At 45.6% G+C, this 20346-nt stretch overlaps 1 protein-coding gene across 6 annotated transcripts in view; it reads left to right on the forward strand.

Moving 5' to 3' along the window:
• LOC142245118 (UDP-glucuronosyltransferase 1A1-like) overlaps positions 1-20346 on the forward strand; it is a 195460-nt gene that overhangs the window by 173514 nt on the left and 1600 nt on the right. For 5 of the 6 annotated variants that reach the window (XM_075317468.1, XM_075317465.1, XM_075317467.1 and 2 more), the window contains exons 2-4: positions 11014-11145; positions 14487-14574; positions 17424-17643. In XM_075317468.1, coding sequence (XP_075173583.1) covers positions 11014-11145; positions 14487-14574; positions 17424-17643 — 440 coding nt within the window. Of the gene's footprint in view, positions 1-5291; positions 6045-11013; positions 11146-14486; positions 14575-17423; positions 17644-20346 lie in introns of those variants that run through there. The other variant, XM_075317469.1, reaches the window with a different exon arrangement.

A 20346-nucleotide genomic window follows, 5' to 3' on the forward strand; every position in this document is an offset into this window, starting at 1 on the left:
CCCCTCATCATTTCTCCCCCCATACATCAACCCTCATCATCTCTCTCCCCATACATAATCCCTCATCATTTCTTTCCCCATACATCACCCCTCATCATTTCTCTCCCCATACATCACCCCTCATCATTTCTCTCCCCATACATCACCCCTCATCATTTCTTTCCCCATACATCATGCCTCATCATTTCTCTCCCCATACATCATCCCTCATCATTTCTTTCCCCATACATCATCCCTCATCATTTCTTTCCCCATACATCACCCCTCATCATTTTTTCCCCATACATCACCCCTCATCATTTCTTTCACCATACATCATCCCTCATCATTTCTTTCCCCATACATCACCCATCATCATTTCTTTCCCCAAACATCATCCCTCATTATTTCTCTCCCCATACATCAACCCTCATCATCTCTCTACCCATACATCATCCCTCATCATTTCTCTCCCCATACATCACCCCTCATCATTTCTCTCCCCATGCATCAACCCTCATCATTTCTCTACCCATACATCAACCCTCATCATTTGTCTCCCCATACATCACCCCTCATCATCTCTCTCCCCATACATCAACCCTCATCATCTCTCTCCCCATACATCATCCCTCATCATCTCTCTCCCCATGCATCAACCCTCATCATCTCTCTCCCCATACATCATCCCTCATCATCTCTCTCCTCATACATCATCCCTCATCATTTCTCTCCCCATACATCATCCCTCATCATTTCTCTCACCATACATCATCCCTCATCATTTCTTTCCCAATACATCACCCCTCATCATTTCTCTCCCCATACATCATCCCTCATCATCTCTCTCCCCATACATCATCCCTCATCATCTCTCTCCCCATACCTCACCCATCATCATTTCTCTCCCCATACATCATCCCTCATCATCTCTCTGCCCATAAATCATTCCTCATCATTTCTCTCCCCATACTGTGCCCAAAGATGCTTCCCCCTCCCCAACCTCTCTTCCCACCATACTGTCAAAAGATCGTTCCCCCTCACCCTTACTGTATCTATAGATACTGCTCCCTTCCCATCCTCTCTCCTCCATACTGTCTTTAGATATTGCCCCCTCCTCACCCTCTATCCCCTCATAATGTGTCCACTGATAGTTCCCTCGCCCCACCCTCTGTCCCCCCATTCCGTGTGCATAGATACCTCCCCCCTCACCCCATAATGTTCCTCCGTCCATGTCTTCAGCTCCACAGTGGAGCACGTATCAGCGTTTCTCTGCCGCCTCTGCGTTGCGGGCCTGACTTCCGGGTCAGCAGTGTGATCAGCTGACATGATCACATGAAAGCTGTCACTCTGACCCAGAAGTCAGCGCCAGGCATCACCGCTTCACTTGTCCTCGCGTCTGACAGATACGAGGACAATTGAGCAGTGGGAGCCGCGTGCTGCACTTTCTATGAGTGCGGCTGTCAGTGTGACCGCCGCGCTCAGAAAATAGGGGCTCCCACTGCAGAGCGGCAACTGCAGTCCACGTGGAGACTTTCACAGCGCTGCATCAGGCGCCCGACAGCACCCCCCTCACAGTTGCGCCCGGGGCAGATTCCCCGCCAGCCCCCCCCCCAGATACGCCCCTGGCTTAAATATAAGCCCTACCCTAAAAATAAGCCCTAGTTGCGGTTCAATAATGAAATGTTCATGTAGCTAAAAAAGTTAAAGAGTACTACAGGACACTTCATTACAGAAAGCAGACACCCCCAAAAGAGAGAAGATAGAAGACCCTGCAATCATACTCACCAGACACCAAATGGGAGAACCTGCAGTGGAACACATCAAGGATCTGTGGAGTAACACACACACACACACACACATCAGATCGCACACACACACACACACACACACGCACATCAGATCGCACACCCACACACATCAGATCGCACACCCACACACATCAGATCACACATGATGTATGTGAGTGTCGGCCAGAAGCAGGGGAGGACAGCGTGGAGCATACCTGCTTGGAGCACCAGAATTGGAGTCCTGAGTTCAAATCCCACAAAGCACAACATCTGCAAGGAGCTTGTATGTTCTCCCCGTGTTTGCGTTGGTTTCCTCCGGGTTCTCCGGTTTCCTTCAACACTACAAAGACATATTGATAAGGAATTTTGATTGTGAGCCCCAATAGGGACAGTGGTGATCACCTCTATAAAGCGCTGTGGAATTAATAGCGCTATATAAATGAGTAGGTCAAAGCAGACCAACATGCAGCGTTGTTATGTTAAAAACAGCTCCTAGGACACTTTGGAGAAATGGTAGTCATAGAATAGAACAATAAGGCTATGTGCGCACTAGGCGTTTTTTTCACGCTGCGTTTTTATGTGCGTTTTTGTCTAAAAAACGCACCCGCGGCTAAAAAAAACGCGGCAAAAACGCATGCTTTTTGCTGCGTTTTTACTCACTGCGTTTTTAATCAGTGCACAATGCCATTAAAGATTGTTGATGAAAAAAAAAAAAAAAAGGTCTGATGTCATTTCCTTCTTCAAAATGTTCATTGTATGCAGGAGAGCAGACAGCTGCAGAACTAGTGTATGCAGGAGAGCAGACAGCAGCTGCAGAACTACAAGTCTCAGCATCCTCCATTCACTAGTGTATGCAGGAGAGCAGACAGCAGCTGCAGAACTACAAGTCTCAGCATCCTCCATTCACTAGTGTATGCAGGAGAGCAGACAGCAGCTGCAGAACTACAAGTCTCAGCATCCTCCATTCACTAGTGTATGCAGGAGAGCAGACAGCAGCTGCAGAACTACAAGTCTCAGCATCCTCCATTCACTAGTGTATGCAGGAGAGCAGACAGCAGCTGCAGAACTACAAGTCTCAGCATCCTCCATTCACTAGTGTATGCAGGAGAGCAGACAGCAGCTGCAGAACTACAAGTCTCAGCATCTTCCATTCACTAGTGTATGCAGGAGAGCAGACAGCAGCTGCAGAACTACAAGTCTCAGCATCCTCCATTCACTAGTGTATGCAGGAGAGCAGACAGCAGCTGCAGAACTACAAGTCTCAGCATCCTCCATTCACTAGTGTATGCAGGAGAGCAGACAGCAGCTGCAGAACTACAAGTCTCAGCATCCTCCATTCACTAGTGTATGCAGGAGAGCAGACAGCAGCTGCAGAACTACAAGTCTCAGCATCCTCCATTCACTAGTGTATGCAGGAGAGCAGACAGCAGCTGCAGAACTACAAGTCTCAGCATCCTCCATTCACTAGTGTATGCAGGAGAGCAGACAGAAGCTGCAGAACTACAAGGCTCAGCATCTTCCTTCCAGGACTGTATGCAGTTTTTTGCCCAAAAAGAAAAAAAAAATGACATGGGCTTCGCCATATTTTTGTATGCTAGCCGGGTACAGCAGGCAGGTACGGGCTGCCCCCAACCCCCAGCTGCCTATTTGTACCCGGCTGGGAGCCAAAAATATAGAGAAGCCCTTTTTTTTAATTATTTCATGAAATAATTAAAAAAAAAAAAATGACGTGGGCTTCGCCTAATTTTTGAGTCCAGCCGGGTACAACTAGGCAGCTGGGGATTGGAATCCACAGTGCAGGGTGCCCATGCTTTCTGGGCACCCCCACTGCGAATTGCAGTCCGCAGCCACCCCAGAAAATGGCGCTTTCATAGAAGCGCCATCTTCTGGCGCTGTATCCAACTCTTCCGGCTGCCCTGATGCCGGGTGGCTAGCCAGGTAATAATGGAGTTAGGGCTAGCTGTATATTATCAGCTAGCCCTAAGCCTGAAATTCATGGTGTCACGCCAATATTAGACATGGCCACCATGAATTTCTAGTACAGATAAAAAAAAACCACAACACACAGAAAAATATTTTTATTAAAAATAAAACACAACACAATTAGTGACTCCATCTTTATTGAAATAAAGAACCCCCCTCCGCAGTAATCCTGGGTTAGGGTCCCGCGCCGTCCAATCAGGATCCAATATCATCTGATCGGTTTGCTGGAAGGCAGAGCGATCAGATGATCTGTCAGGTTCAAGGATGTGAATCACATCACACATCAGCTGATTGTATAATCGGCTTTTATACAATCAGCTGATGCATCAGTAGAAAAAAAAAAAAAATAATAATACTCACTTATGTGCTGTGCTGATTACCGGCAGCTCCTGGAGCGATCGATTGGACAGGAGTCTGATCCCGTCCGATCGCTGCAAGAGCTGCCGGTAATCAGCTGATGAAGTCCCCTGACGGCAGGATCAGCTGATAGCCGGCCGGGCGCCCGCGTCACCGCGATCAGCTGATGCGTCAGGTGACTGCATCAGGTGATCCACCGCCAGGTCCTGCAAGCAAGGTCCTGCCCCGGGGAGACTGCACACAGCCGGAGCGGCGGGACCGGGAGGAGCTGGGAGCGGGCATGGCACCGGGACACTGCGGACAGGTGAGTATATATGACATGACATTTTTTTTTTTTCTACTGTTCACTTTGATTGTCGCCGCTGCCTCCACCTCCCGCCCAGACATGGCGCCGCACGGAGCTGACATGCACAGGACGGGAGGTGGAAGCAGCGGTGACAGTACCGGGAGGATTCACGCTTCTGTGTTTACCAACAGAAGGAATCCTCTTCCTGTACACGTCACTGTAGTACCCACCCCTTGCGTTTATAGCTGCGTTTTTAGTCATAGAAACGCGGCTATATGCATTTTTCATTGCGTTTTTAACATCTCATTGAATTCAATGGGTGAAAAACGCAGTGAAAAACGCAGAAATAATTGACATGCTGCGTTTTTGTGGTCACCACAAAAACGCAGCTAAAAAAAAACGCTGTGTGCGGACAGCACTTATGAAAACCCATTGACATTGCTGGGGAAGCAATGTCACTGCGTTTTCAGCACAAAAACGCGGTAAAAAACGCCGCTAAAAACGCGGCAAAAACGCCTAGTGCGCACAAGGCCTAAATTGTAACAAAGAAAAAAATATCTGTTTTTCGTATGTAAAAGAAAAATGTAGGTGACAGATGCTCTTTCAAGTAAACCATTGTTGACCAACTTATAAATTAGTTAATCACAATCCTCCCCTTCCTGCAGACAGATAACAAACAGACAGGAACAAATGGTTTCACAATGGGTTGAAGGTAAGCAAATCCCACACAATGTAATAATGGATGTTCTTTAACAGCAGCAGAGGTGAAAGACTTTCATTTCTTCATTATGGAGCCAAAGAAGGTTGGATCTTTTTCTCTATTGATTTTTATTTTGTGTCTTGGATCGCTCCCCTGTTCAAATGCTGGGAAACTACTGGTAATACCTATGGATGGAAGTCACTGGCTCAGTATGGTACCTTTAGCAGAGAAACTAGGACAAGAAGGACATCAGATTGTGGTGCTGGTTCCAGAAAGCAACCTGCATGTAAAAGCTTCGAGCAAGTACATCTTGAAAACATTCCCAGTACCATATACAACAGAGCAACTTAAGGACTATCTCACAAGATCTGCCAATGATTTTTTTGCTGAGCTTCCCCCTGTGAAAAGAATAGTCAAAACCTTTCAAAAAATAGGTAATATCAGCAGCCTCCTCCATACAACGTGCCAACATCTGCTTCAGAACAAAGACGTTATTGACTACTTGAGAAGACAAATGTTTGATGCCGCCTTGCTGTCTCCTATTTTTCCTTGTGGACATATTATAGCGGAACATCTAGGACTTCCATCTGTGAGTTTTTTGAGAAGTCTTCCATGTGGCATTGACCAGCAGACCACACAGTGCCCAAGTCCTCCTTCTTATGTGCCAAGATTCTTCACCGTCTATACTGATCGTATGAGCTTATTTCAAAGGATAAAAAACATGCTCCTTCGGGTATTTGATGGCTTTCTTTGTGAGTTTCTTTATAATGACTATGGACACTTGGCTTCGAAGTTTCTACAGAAAGAGGTTTCTATGGTAGACCTCTACAGCCAGTCATCTATATGGCTCCTAACATATGATTTTGTGTTTGAGTTCAGTAGACCAATAATGCCCAATATGGTCTTTATAGGAGGTATCGACTGTTCCAATAAGAAAAACCTGACGCTTGTGAGTATCCTTATAAAATGGGTAGTTTTTATTTGTGTTTTTCTATTGTGTTTTCAACATTAGCTCCATTCAATAACAATAAGTGTAGCTAATATGTGAAAATAAGTGCGATTTCACAGTAAATATGTATTGCTGGTAAATGTAAATGCTACAGAATTTGGGAACACTTGGAGGTACCCAAGACAAAAAACTGCCTGTAATCATTCGAGTCAATTGCAAGCAAAACACCCAAAAGGGAAAAACAGACTGTTTAGAAAAAGTATGGAAAAATCACATATTCAAACAAACAAACAGCAGTAAAAAGATGCAACCTTGATAACATACACTCCTAAGTTTTTTATCTACAGTGACAGTGTAATACAAAATCCTTTGATTGCGTCACAAGATCAATCATGAAAGGCACAATGGTTATTCGTACTGAACATGATTATGATATAAATAAAGGGCTTAAGGTCCAGTCACACTAAACAACTTACCAGCGATCCCAACAACGATAGGGATCGCTGGTAAGTTGCTAGGAGGTTGCTGGTGAGATGTCACACAGCGACGCTCCAGCGATCCCACCAGCAACCTGACCTGGCAGGGATCGCTGGAGCGTGGCTACACGAGTTGCTGGTGAGCTCACCAGCAACCAGTGACCAGCCCCCAGCGCCGCGTGGAAGATGCTGCGCTTGGTAACTAAGGTAAATATCGGGTAACCAACCCGATATTTACCTTGGTTACCAGCGCACGCAGCTACACGTGCAGAGAGCAGGGAGCAGCACACACTGAGCGCTGGCTCCCTGCTCTCCTAGTTACAGCACACATCGGGTTAATTACCCGATGTGTGCTGCAGCTACATGTGCACAGAGCAGGGAGCAGCGCACAATGCTTAGCGCTGGCTCCCTGCTCTCCTAGTTACAGCACACATCGGGTTAATTACCCGATGTGTGCTGCAGCTACGTGTGCACAGAGCAGGAGCCGGCACTGACAGTGAGAGCGGAGGAGGCTGGTAACAAAAGTAAATATCGGGTAACCAAGGACAGGGCTTCTTGGTTACCCGATGTTTACTGTGGTTACCAGCCTCCGCAGAAGCCGGCTCCTGCTCCCTGCACATTTAGTTGTTGCTCTGTCGCTGTCACACACAGCGATGTGTGCTTCACAGCGGGACAGCAACAACTAAAAAATGGCCCAGGACATTCAGCAACAACCAACGACCTCACAGCAGGGGCCAGGTTGTTGCTGGATGTCACACACAGCAACATCGCTAGCAACGTCACAAAAGTTGTTCATTAGCAGCGATGTTGCTAGCGATGTTGCTTAGTGTGACGGGGCCTTTAGTGCCAGATTTGTTATATATACATTGAAAATCGTTTGGTTAGGCAAAGTCTGATAATTCAGAAAAGGTTCCTTATATAAGGCGGCAGCAAAATACAAAGTATGTACCTGAATTAATTAGACACTGATAACAAGGAGTTAAACTGCTTATGCCATAAATTACATGAGGCAAAATATCTTAACAGTAGCAGCAAAAAGCAACGTATGTACCTGGAATTGGTTAGTCACTCATGACATTGAATTACTGTGCAAAAAAAATCTATATGAAGCAAACACAAGGTGGCAGCCTTAGTTAGATAGTGAAAAAAGTTCTCTAACCTCGAGAAATATATATCTCAAGCACATAGCGGCGATTTCTACATTTCCCAATAGTGGCAAATATAAATATTGTCATTTGGGTAGATTGACAGCAACTATCAGTTGAGATTAATGGCATTTACACTAAAGGCCGCTTAACATGCAGCGACATCGCTAAAGCGGAATTCGTGACGCACATCCGGCCGCGTTAGCGATGCCATTGCGTGTGACACCTACGTGCGATCAAAAAAGGTCGCAAAATCATGCAAAATCGTTAATTGTTGACATGCTCCCCTATTCCCAAATATCGTTGCAGCTGCAGGTACGATGTTGTTTGTCGTTCCTGCGGCAGCACACATCGCTATGTGTGACATCACAGGAGCGAGGAACCTCACCTTACCTGCGGCCGCCGGCAATGAGGAAGGAAGGAGATGGGTGAGATGTTCGTCCCGCTCATCTCCGCCCCTCCGCTTCGATTGGGTGGCCGCTTAGTGACGTCGCTGTGACGCCGAACTAACCGCCCCGTTAGAAAGGAGGCGGTTCGCCGGTCACAGTGACGTTGCTAGGCAGGTAAGTAGTGTGACGGGTCCAAGCGATTTTGTGCGCCACGGGCAGCGATGTGCCCGTGATGCACAAACAATGGGGGCGGATACGCACGCTAGCGATCACGCTAGCGATCTCGCTAGCGAGATCGCAGCGTGTAAAGCGGCCTTAAGGCTATGTTCACATGCAGCATCTTTTTATCAGTGCATCTTGAGTGCATCAAAAATGCAAGAAAAACGCACTGCGTTTTTACCACGTTTTGCCCAATGTGGTTTTAAGTCAAATCTATTGACTGGAAGAGCTCAAAAACACGGTAAAAATGCAGCCAAAGATGCCCAGTGTAGATGTGAAGCCCCACAGGTGTAGTGTCGGTGCATTACCTTCAAGGACTCCACTCGGCTGGATCTCGTCACAGGTAGGGAATCTTCTATTTGTCGTGACGCCACTCTCAGTATTGCGGTCAGTGGGGACCGCCACTGCAGGTTGAGGGTCGCCTGGGGCTGATGGTGTGTGCAGTCAGTTGGGATAGCCTCCTGAGAGTGAGGCAAGCCCCAGGGCCCGGTGTAGGTGTGTAGAACCACAAGGCGCAGAATAACTCCACACAAGCAGAATGTCTTTCAGGGGCTTTACTCACAGTTGATGGCAGGGTGAGTAGCCCGGGCGTAGCTGGGATGAACCAGATGGGAACCAGGTGTCCTTCAGGCTGACTTCTGATGGTGACTACCAACTCGCCTTCCTTAGCCCTTGGTGGTTTGGGGTAACCCCGACTTTTAGTCCCTATGGGGGTCACCCAGGGAAGTTGCTGAAGCCTCTCTCCCCTTCGTTTGCCGTTTGCTTGTCGCCTGGGCCAGATCACTCCAGCTGCTTGCCTCCTGTGAACTATGGGCCCTAACTGTGGCTACGTGGCTGCGGCTTTTAGGTGTTGTGGTGTGGGCTTTGAGGGCCCCACACCGGCAGGTTTAGCAAGGAAAGGTGGATCTATCCCCGCTCCGGGATCTGCCGCCCGTTTGGGCCTGGTTCTCCCTAGCAGTCTCCTTACTTCCCACTCTGTGCTCTCTCTCTAGCTGGAGATGGGTTTCGGGTAGCCCTCCTAGGTGACCGTTCTCCCCCGTCGGTAGCCACTGCGCGGACGCTGTCAGACTACAGCAGCCCACGGGATCTGCTCCTCTCTGAGCTCCCTGGACTCTGCACTGAACCGGCTCACTGCTCCTCCTCTCCTGTTCTTGCCTACGCCACCTAGCAACCAGGCTCTCTTACCACACCCCTTGAGAGGAGATGGAGGCTTTTGGCCCCCTCCACTATTCCAGTGGAGGTGAAGGCTTTTCCCCCTCCTGGGATCCCCAGGGGTCCTCTCATAGGTACATGTGTGAGACCTGATCACTATGCGCCTGTGTAGTCACACCTCGGTCAGCCTTCTGGATTACCTGTATTGTACTGTCCCCAGCATGGGTGCAGTACTCAGTGGTGCCTGACCAGGTCAGGGGCGCCACATAGACAGCAAAATCAAAATCTCATAGACTTTGCTGGGAGAAGGAAATGCATGCATTTTGGTGCATCTTTGTGACCTCAAAAACGCACCAAAAAACGTACCGAAAGATGCCTTGTGTGAACTTAGCCTAAAGAGGTGATGCTGACCAATACCTACTGAAGTCCCCCTTGACACGCGTTTTGCAGCTGGATTCCTCTGAGGAAGCCAGTTGCGAAACGAGCGTCAAGATGGATGTAGGGGACACAGATCGTACAGTCAGTAAGTATTGGTCAGCAACGCATCTTTAGTGTAAATGCCATTAACCTCAACTGTCCAAATTATTCTGGATGTACAATAGGCATTTTTTTAGCCTGATAGTTGCTGGCAATCTACTCAAATGAGGATATTTATACTTTGCACTATTGGAAAAAGTATGTGCTTGAGGTACGGTATATATTTCTCAAGGTTACAGATTTTTTTTCACTATCTGACTAAGGCTGCCATCTTGTGGTTACTTCATATAAAGTTTTTGCACAAGCACATTAAAGGAAACCTGTCACTAGGTTTTGCCCTCATGAGCTGCAGCCGCCACAAGTGAGCCCTTATATACTGCATTCGAAAATACTGTATATAAGAGCCCAGGCCATGCTGTATAACATAAAAAACACTTTTATTATACTCACTTAGGGGGTGGTCCACTTCGATCGGTGTCCGGTGCCTCTTCTATCTTATGAAATTGCTGTCCTCCTTCCCAGCCCCTTGTGCATGACGCTTCGTAGGTCATCCACACTGAGGCCTTCATTTCACTCCTGCGCATGCACACTTTGATCTGACCGGTCTAGTGATTTTGGCTAACGGGACCTTTTGGGCCCTCCTAGGCTCCAGAGCCTGGGTGTGACTGCAATCCTTGTACCTACCAATGCAACTAATTATTTTTTTTTATCAGTTTGTCCATATTTATATTGATGAGGTCATCAATACCAGATCAGCTGTTCCCAGTGCTGGCAGAGCGTTGCCCAGATGTCATCAATTGTGAAGGAAAACAATACAGCTCCATCAACTTTATAAGGGCAACAGCGGGATAGTGCAGATTCACTCCCATTTATTCAAATAGAGGCGGATGTGTAGTACCTGACTGTGGACACTATATGGTTAACAGATCTGGGCTGTGCAGCTCTGCAACTGATCACATTCGGCTGTCAGAACCTGGAACCGGATTAATTATTCTAGAACGTTAAACAGTGATTAGTGCTAATACGCCAACATTTGTTCCTGCAACATTTTCCATTACTGATCTTATACTAAGTATACATCATTAACCTTGCATTTTTCTCTCTTATTCAGGAGTTTGAGACGCTGGTGAATAGTTCTGGTGAACATGGCTTTGTGGTTTTCTCCCTGGGATCGATGGTGTCTGAGATTCCTATGCATAAGGCAATGGATATAGCGGAAGCATTGAGATCCATTCCTCAAACGGTAGGATAAAGCAAATTGACTTTCCTGTAGTATTTATGCTCACAACAAAACAGGAGATATAGTTAATGTGAATGTAATTTCTTAGTTTAGTTTTGTTATGATTAATGTGTCATGTTACACTGCTCAGTTTTCATTTGTACCTAGGATCACTTATATTAATGAAAACTGACAAATTCAATCATAACGAACATTTCGTAGCTGAAGTGTAACAATGCATAATCTTTTTAATGACACCGCTACAAAGAAATTGTCTGAAATATCGGAAGAGAGATCTTTAGTTCCTTGCAACAATGTTTCTAGAAAGCTTTTCCTGTTTGCTAGGCATTATTGAAAATGTATGGCCAAAGTGAGCAATTCTAACCACCATTACCAACTAAAAAGTATATCACTGTTTCACTGAAATCAGAGTTTAATCAGGCAATTCAGCCGTTAAAATATTTCCTGCATTAAAAGTTATTTCCAATTCAAGGCATAGGGAATAACTTAAAGGGATTTTCCACTACTTGGACAATCCCTTCTTAATACGTATTTTTCCCCATTTTAAAACAACACTTGTACTCACTTCCGGTGCCAGCGCTGTTCCAGCAATGTCGTCACTGTAGCAATTGTTACGTCATGTAATCCCTGCTTCCAATCAACAACTGTTCACCTTTGGACAAATCAGTTACGTCTGAAAGTAATGAGCACTGCTGCTCTCACATCCTCCGGATGTATGTGATACTTCTGAAGGTGGGAGAGTGAAGCAGCCGTTGATTGGCAGCAGGGATTGCATGACATAACACTTGTATGTGATCCTGGGAGACAGGGCCAACACAGCTGGAACAGCACTGGCACCAGAAGTGAGTATAAGTGTTATTATTTTAAAAGGGTGATTGAGAAAAGGTTGTCTAAGTAGTGAACAACCCCTTTAAGCTGGATTTAGGGTAAGAACGCACTTTGCTTTTTACCTGCTTTTTTGCTGCTTTTTCAACTGCAGCGTTTAATGCCAAAATGGATGTGTTCTGCTTTTCAAGCAAAGTCTATGGGAATTTGGGTTTCTAAACCGCACTATGCAGTTCAAAATGCTGCCTTTTTGTGGCAGAAATTAGAGCAAAAACTCAGCTTTGCAGTGCAAAACCCAAATGGCAAAAACAATTGACATGTCAATTGTTTTTGCCATTTGGGTTTTGCTGTTTTTGACCAAAGTTCTGCAACAAAAAGGCTGCAGTTTGAACTGCATAGTGCGGACAAGAAACCCAAATTCCCTGACTTATGCTATGTGTCCACGGGAGAATGTAGCTGCGGATTTTTCTGCATCAAAATCCGCAGCTTTCGCGCAAAATCCGCACCTTTACAAAGGTGCGGATTTGCCGCGGATTTACCGCGGAATTGCCGCGGATTTTGGTGCGGATTTTTTTTTTTTCCCAATTTTAAAGCCAAAATCCGGATGAAAATCCGCAACAATAATTGACATGTTGCAGATTTTTTCCGGATTAAAATCCGCACGAAATCCGCTGCGGAAAAATCCGCAGCGTGGGCACAGCATTTCCAAAATGCCATAGAAATGGCTGGGAAGTGCCTGAGCTGCAGATTTTCGGGAAATCCGCGGCTTTTCTGCCAGAAATCCGCGGCAAAATCCGCGCATTTTCCGCAGCGTGGGCACATAGCCTTAGGAACGTCTGACTGGCAGCCCTATCTTGCCGTACTGACCCAAACCAGTTATCCACCTATTACCGCTTCTCAACCCAAAATAAGACACAGACTGCGTGACATTGGATGTAAAAGGCCACAGCAGCCTCGTTTATTATCACCAAAATAATCAATAACATTTTATTCATAAATATAGTAATAACTCCATAAAACATAACCACCAGCAAAGGAGGTGAAGAGTCCCGTTGTACATGATTGCAACACCAGCTCCACCATGTGCCCTCAGCCGCACCACACCGGCTCGAAGACACCCAGCACATTAACATGCCCTGCTGTGACCCACCACAGCAGGGTCCCACGTTAACATGTCCTGCTGTGACCGAGCACAATTCCGGACGTCTTCCAGGTAGTGAATGAACCTCCCACCTCATAATTCGGCCCTATATATACTATCCTACAACTGACAACCCCTTGACCAATTACATGGCCCCACAGCACTTATAACTCCACCTCCCACTTTTCCCGCACAAAATGCCCTACACCTTAACCCCTTGCTAACCCTCAGGCCTAGCATCCCTCCTCAGTCATGTTGCCCTCCCTTGTGCCCCTTCAGGGCAGGCGTCCGGGCTTTTCTATAGACTTTGCTTGAAAAGCAGAACACATCCATTTTGGCATTAAACGCTGCAGTTGAAAAAGCAGGTAAAAAGCAAAGTGCGATCATACCCTTATTGTATTTATTTTTGGGATTATAAGCTTCTTTCTTCAGAATCCAGTCTGATTGGAGCAGAGGTTCAGTAGGCACACCACTTCTTTGTTCATTGTGGAAGGATATTAATGGAGAAGCGGTGCACATACTCAACCTACACTCCATTCACACAGAGTTCTGTGGAGCCCCTTTATCAGGATCACTTTAGGTCCAAACAGTTTATCCACCTATGGATAGGGGATAACTTTTAATTTTGGAGAAAAAAAACCCCTTCAATCTTATACTTATAAGATAATCTATAATATATATAAAGTACAAGATTACTTATACTTAAAATTATATCGGATGTGTGTAGTCAACACCTAAGACATGAAAAAACATGGTATTCCATGGTTGATTACAAACTACACTAGAAAAGACATCTTCCAGGGGAGAACATGGTAATTCATGGACCTTCCATACAGCAGCACACAGTGCACCTAACTAGTCAGGGTCATGTGCATTTTAAGTGACTGTATGGCCTTGTTCGCATGTAAATGCGGAATTTTCTGCAGCGATTTGTCAGCACATGTGCGCTTCAAATCGCTGCAGAAACATTGCGTAATGGATGCAGTGTTTCAGCAGAATAAATCCCGATTTCATGCTCTATGGATGCTTCCCCCACCATAGACGGAGCGGGACCTGCATCCAAAGCAAATGGAATAATTGACATGCTGCTTTTTTGAACCCAAGGATTTGGGTCAAAATATTAGCACCCAAATCGCTGCGTTCAAAAAAGCATTCTGCGGATGTATTATGCACAATCTTCATAGATTGTGCTGGGGAAGCAGGACGCATGCATTTACGCTGCAGTGCTAAACGCAGCGTAACTGCATGCAATTACGCAACGTGCGCACAAACCCTATGTCTTATGTGGTCCTATTTGTGGCAGGGGATGTCTTTGATCATAGTGATTAAAATCCAGTGTCTACATAGCAAACTACAATGCTTGCATTCCTAATTCTAGGTTATATGGCGATACACCGGAAAGGTTCCCACAAATCTAGGAAATAACACCCACCTTGTGAAGTGGCTGCCACAGAACGACCTGCTTGGTAAGTGTGTATGATACCAGTGAGACGCAATCCTTACATAGCCATAGCAGGGTGCAGAAATATAGGTATACAGCACTATTATTTTAATGACATAAGAAACAGAATCCATAAGGTATGAGTAAAATTCATTGCTATTCTATGTTCAAAAATATGTGTTAGGTTTAGTTTGTGATTGTTAAAGGATCAATATTGTTTTTTAGGATTGCTACCTCCAATGCATAGCACTAGAGATCTAGTCCTCTTCATCCCCTTTTGGAATTTGCATATTTAATTTCCCAGAGGAGCAGTACTTGGCCTATTAGCCTCCTTACACCGCCTTGGCACTCTCCACAAGCAGAAAGGTTCCTTATTTCATAAATTTCTCCTTTTTTCTATATCTTTGTTCCCCCTTGTCATTTACTACTTCATACCCTTTTTTGCTTACCTCCTCCCTCCCTCACCTACACCCTTATTATTTTGTCCTCTCACTTTTCTCCCTTTCTTTCAATCACTTATTTTTCACTCTACTTCTTTTCCCCCATCACTTTGTCCAAAGTTCAGAGTTATAGATTTCTTGTCTGTATACTCAAGCTTTCCGGTTATCCTTCACCCTCCCCAGTCATTTGTCTCAAGAGCTCCCAAGTTTAAACCATTTTTTCCACGTCCCTTCACTTATGCTTGTGCTCTTCATTCCATACTTTTTATATTCTATATGATAAGTTTAAAGGGGTTGTTCACATGGTAGACAACCCCTTCTAAATCCATATGTTGCCTTTGTGGCGCCCCTGAGGCTTCCGTCGCCACAGGTCATTGCACCCCACCTGCGGTGTGATGCCCATTCTGGGAGAGGAAGAGAGTGAACTCCGGTCCCCTGGTAAATCCACACTACACCCATTGCTAGGGACACACAGGACCAGGGAAAGTGGCAGGCAACCCTCCCATGCTGCATGCTGGGAGGGGCCGTAAGACCCATCCCTGCTCCCATAGGTTACTGCTTAGCAACAGGGGAGGTGGGAGGAGCCAAGGAGAGCAGACAGAGGCAAGCCACATATTCTACTGACACCCACCTGGGCCACGGAGCCGGGCCCAGCCACCACTGACTACCACCGGACTAGTCCGGCCCGGCACCGGGTGTCCCATAGCCCTGGGGTGGGCGAGTCACCTTCATCTAAAATAATAAAACCTATACTCACCTCTGGTGCCGGCGCCGTTCCAGCGTGGTAGACACTGTCTCTCCTGGGATCGCGTAACTGTGTGGCATCACACAATTTTGGCAGCCAATCAGCGGCTTTGGACAAATCATTTCTGTCTGGAGGAAATTAGCGCTGCTGCTCTCACTCCATCCAGATGAATGTGATATGCGTGAAGGTGGGGAGATTATGGCAGCCACTGATTGGCCGCCAGGATCACAAGCTTGCTGTAGATAAGGCATAAAACAGCCAGCTTACTGATCAGATTACAGCTGTCTATTGAGAGGTGAGGAGAAAGGATAAGCAAAGTGAGAGAGTGGATGGAAGAGAAACACACACACACGCACACACATACCCACACACACACGCACGCACGCACGCACATACACCACACACACACGCACATACACCACACACACACGCACACACACACACACGCACACACACACGCACGCAAGGTGTACCTGCTTTCTAGTAAGTATTTTATCTCATCCCAAGGCTGGATTCACAGTTAGATTACTCAATACTACTGTATAATATTTTTCATGGTGCTGCTACTTCTGAATATGTGCAGCAGAAAAGCAGTAGAGCAGGAATTTCTCATGTCTTTGTGTACTGTGTATAGAAGACAACATAGAAGCAACTCCCCTTCCACTAGCTTAGAGACAACTGTAAACTAAATATAGAGCCTTCAAAGAGGAAAACTGCTAAAATTAGAGAAATACTGTATTTTTTCAGTTTATAAGACAAACTGGATTATAACACGCACCACAAATTCAGAGCAAGAAGGGTGAAAAAAAATGTGGTCCATCTTATAATCCAGTGGTGTCTTACTGGAGGGGGCAGTAGTGGTGGTGGAGCAGGGTCACAGGAGGCAGGGGAGGTGGGTGTCCCACATGCTGTCCCAGAAACTGTCGGCTGTGCTGGGGCAGCTGTGCTGATGCTGAGGCAGCTGTGTTGGGGCTCGGGCTTCGGCGGCTGGGGGCGGTGAGGGCTTCAAAGAAATGGTGCCCGGAGTCGGTGCGTGCGCAGATTGAGATCTTGGCTCAATGGCAAGCCAAGATCTCATCTGTGCAAGCGCCATTTCCCTTAAGTCTGTTGCTGGGAGATCAATGGGCCGGATGCAGCACATGAGCAGATGAGATCTAGAGCAGAGAGCTCCATTTGTGCACCCGCTGACTCCAGGCGCCGTTATTTGAAGTCTGCACCAGCCCAGCCGCCCCAGCAACACCCACCACAGACCTCGCACATCCGCCTGAGACCCCGCACATCCACCAGATGCCGCAGATCCCGCACTGCCACAGAAGACCCCACACAGCTGCCACAGCACAAGCCCAGCCAACACAGTACCAGCCCAGCCACCGCAGCCCCTGCACAGCTGCCGCAGCATTCCTCCGACCTCCTGCGACTCCTCTCCACCACCCCGTTAAGCTACATTCAGATTATAAGAAGCACCCCTCACTTTCCAAATTTTTGGGAGGAAAAGTGCATCTTATAATCCAAAAAATATGGTAAGTCATAAAATGCCCAGAAGTATTACTCGTAAACTGAATGATTCTGAAAAGTCACCTGAGACTACAGGTACACGTTAAAGAGATTCTGTTACAATAAAAAACAACCCCAAACTGCTATAATGTGTATCATGAGACTATTTCAGACAATTTGTTTATCTTTCCCCAGCACATCCAAAAGCCCGTGCCTTTATTACCCATGCGGGTTCACATGGAATCTATGAGAGTATATGTAATGCTGTCCCTGTGGTCATGTTACCTCTTTTTGGTGACCAAATGGATAATGCTAAGAGGATTGAGTCCCGAGGAGCTGGAGTGACACTCAATGTCTTGGACATGACACCAGAAGACCTTTTTAATGCCCTTGACGCTGTAATAAACAATCCAAGGTAAGCATGATATTAATATCTGAAGATATTCAAGACTTTCTTGAAAAAATATGGTCATCTGTAATTTTGGTGCAGCAGTCAGTTACTAAATAATAATTCAATTGGAAAAGAGACTCTTATTGCTATATTTATACTAAAGTGCACATCTACTTTAAAGGGAACCAACCACCAGGATTTTGCTATATGAGGTAAAGGCAGTGCCATACAGGCACTAAGATGCTGATTTGCCGGCATACCTAATGTAGAAAGATCGGACACTTGATTGCAGAAATATATTTAATCAAAGTTGCAGAAATGCACTGCACTTTGATTGACGTGTGCATCGGGAGCGGGCCTTTGTGGGTGAGGTCCTCAGTGTATATTGCTCCTCCTGTGTCTTGTATTGCATGCTAATAGCTGCAATGGCAACGTGGCGCAATATTTAAATAAAGAAAAGGGGGCATGCAATACAAGATGCAGGAGGAGGAATATACACTGAGGAACCGATCGCCGCCCCTGTCAGGCTCTGGGGATTTGTGACCAGCCGGCTAGTCCAGTGTTTCATGGAGCATGCCGGTGGTCACAACTCAATACAATTCTATGAGAGCCGTGTTCTGGCTTCATTCTGGCTCTCATAGAATTGTATTGAGTTGTGACCACCGGCATGCTCCATGAAACACTGGACTAGCCGGCTGGTCACAAATCCCCAGAGCCTGACAGGGGCGGCGATCGGTTCCTCAGTGTATATTCCTGTATTGAGCGCTTTCGACATCACTTCTGACTTCTGGCCAGTCAGAAGTTACTGTCACAAAATGGCGCCTTAGGGCTAACGTGGCATCTGTAAAAGGTGAAGATTACAGATGGTGAGTATAAGACCGGGTGTAGGGAACTTACATTTAAAGCGCCACTACAGCATTGAAAAAAACATCTCTGAACTGGTGCTTTAACCACAGGGTCAACATGCAGTCTAATTGGCAGATGTTGCTTATACGGGCCCAAATCAGATAGAAAATTTGTCTGTATCAAGTTAACTGCCCAATGTCAATGGCCCATTTTAAGTCAACAGCCCAATTCACATAAATGATTTTAAAACTGGACATACTCAGGGTCAGAAGCTGAATTAAAAAAAAAAATGTATGCAAATACAAATAAATTGATTAGCAAATATTAGGTCACACAGGATAGAGAAAGAAGCTCCAAAAATATTATATCAAAGAAATATGGAAGTATATAAATTAAACCCCCAAATAAATACAGCAAAAAATTCAATATAAAATTATTAATCTTAATTAGGATATATTAAAATGAAACAATAATAAAAATTGAGAATATTACAGCTTTAAATAAGAGGACAATGAAGCATAACAACAACTGTGAGCACAATATAATATTTCCGTAATAATAAATAGGATTATGATCATAGATTGGTAAGGAAATTCAAATACACAGCCTATTTCATCAAAATATTTATATGGTAAAGTTCAATGTGCAATAAATAATGTAATTTTATACCACATTAAATATACGGTATATTGGAAAATCTATGATGTGAAGTAAATAGATAAAAAGGTCCTTATATAATAATAATTTTAAATTGAAATTTTTGCTCTATTTATTTGGGGTTTTAATTTCTATACTTCCATATTAAATACAAATAGATTATTTAAACTGATCACCCAGTGATCATCACTTTTTAGTTAAATTTTAAAATAATGAGATGCCAACACTAGATTCAATACAGAATAAAGGGTGCTTTACACGCTGCGACATCGCTAGCGACAGCACCCGCCCCCGTCGTTCATGTGACATTTGGTGATCGCTGCCGTTGCGAACATTATCGCTACGGCAGCGTCACACGCACATACCTTTTCAGCGACGTCGCTGTGACAGACGAACAATCCCTCCTTCAAGGGGGAGGTGCGTTCGGCGTCATTGCGGTGTCACTAAGCGGCCGCCCAATAGCAGAGGAGGGGCTAAGATGAGCGGCCGGAACATCCCGCCCACCTCCTTTCTTCCTCATTGCGGGCGGCCGCAGGTACGAGGTTGTTCCTCGTTCCTGCGGTGTCACACATAGCGATTTGTGCTGCTGCAGGAACGACAAACAACCTTGCTACTGACCAGACAACGATTTTTGGTAAATGAACGACGTATCACAGACCAACGATTTTTGCCTCTTTTGCGATCGTTTAAGGTCGATGATACGTGTTACACGCTGCGACGTCGCTAACGGCGCCGGATGTGCGTCACAAACTCCGTGACCCCGATGATATATCATTAGCGATGTCGCAGCGTGTAAAGCACCCTTAAATATATGTGCACTCAATGTCTTTAAATTCAGCCGAACCCGCCAAATTTTTAAGCAGAACTCACACCAGGAAATGCTGGCAATATCCAATCAAAAGGCTTCAGAATAAAAAGAACACATCAGGAAAAAATATCTCTTATGAAAGGCTTCAAAAATTCTGCAAAACTGCTTCAGGAAATGAAAAACTCCTCCAAAAACTCTCAAAGCCTATGTGCAAACAGAGTTTTTTGAGACAATAAAAAAAACCATGCGTTTTTAAAACAAAACCTGCTATAGAAAACTCGCCTTCTGTGGGGAGTTTTAGTGGGGTTTTTATCTGAACCATTTCTTGAAGCAGTGATGTGTTCTTTGAGGCCTTTTGGTTGTATAGAGCTTAGTTTGAAGACACTTCCTTCAGGATCCTTTGCAAAGATGTAAAA

This window comes from Anomaloglossus baeobatrachus, chromosome 7 (assembly GCF_048569485.1).
Source record: "Anomaloglossus baeobatrachus isolate aAnoBae1 chromosome 7, aAnoBae1.hap1, whole genome shotgun sequence".
Lineage (NCBI taxonomy): Eukaryota > Metazoa > Chordata > Amphibia > Anura > Aromobatidae > Anomaloglossus > Anomaloglossus baeobatrachus.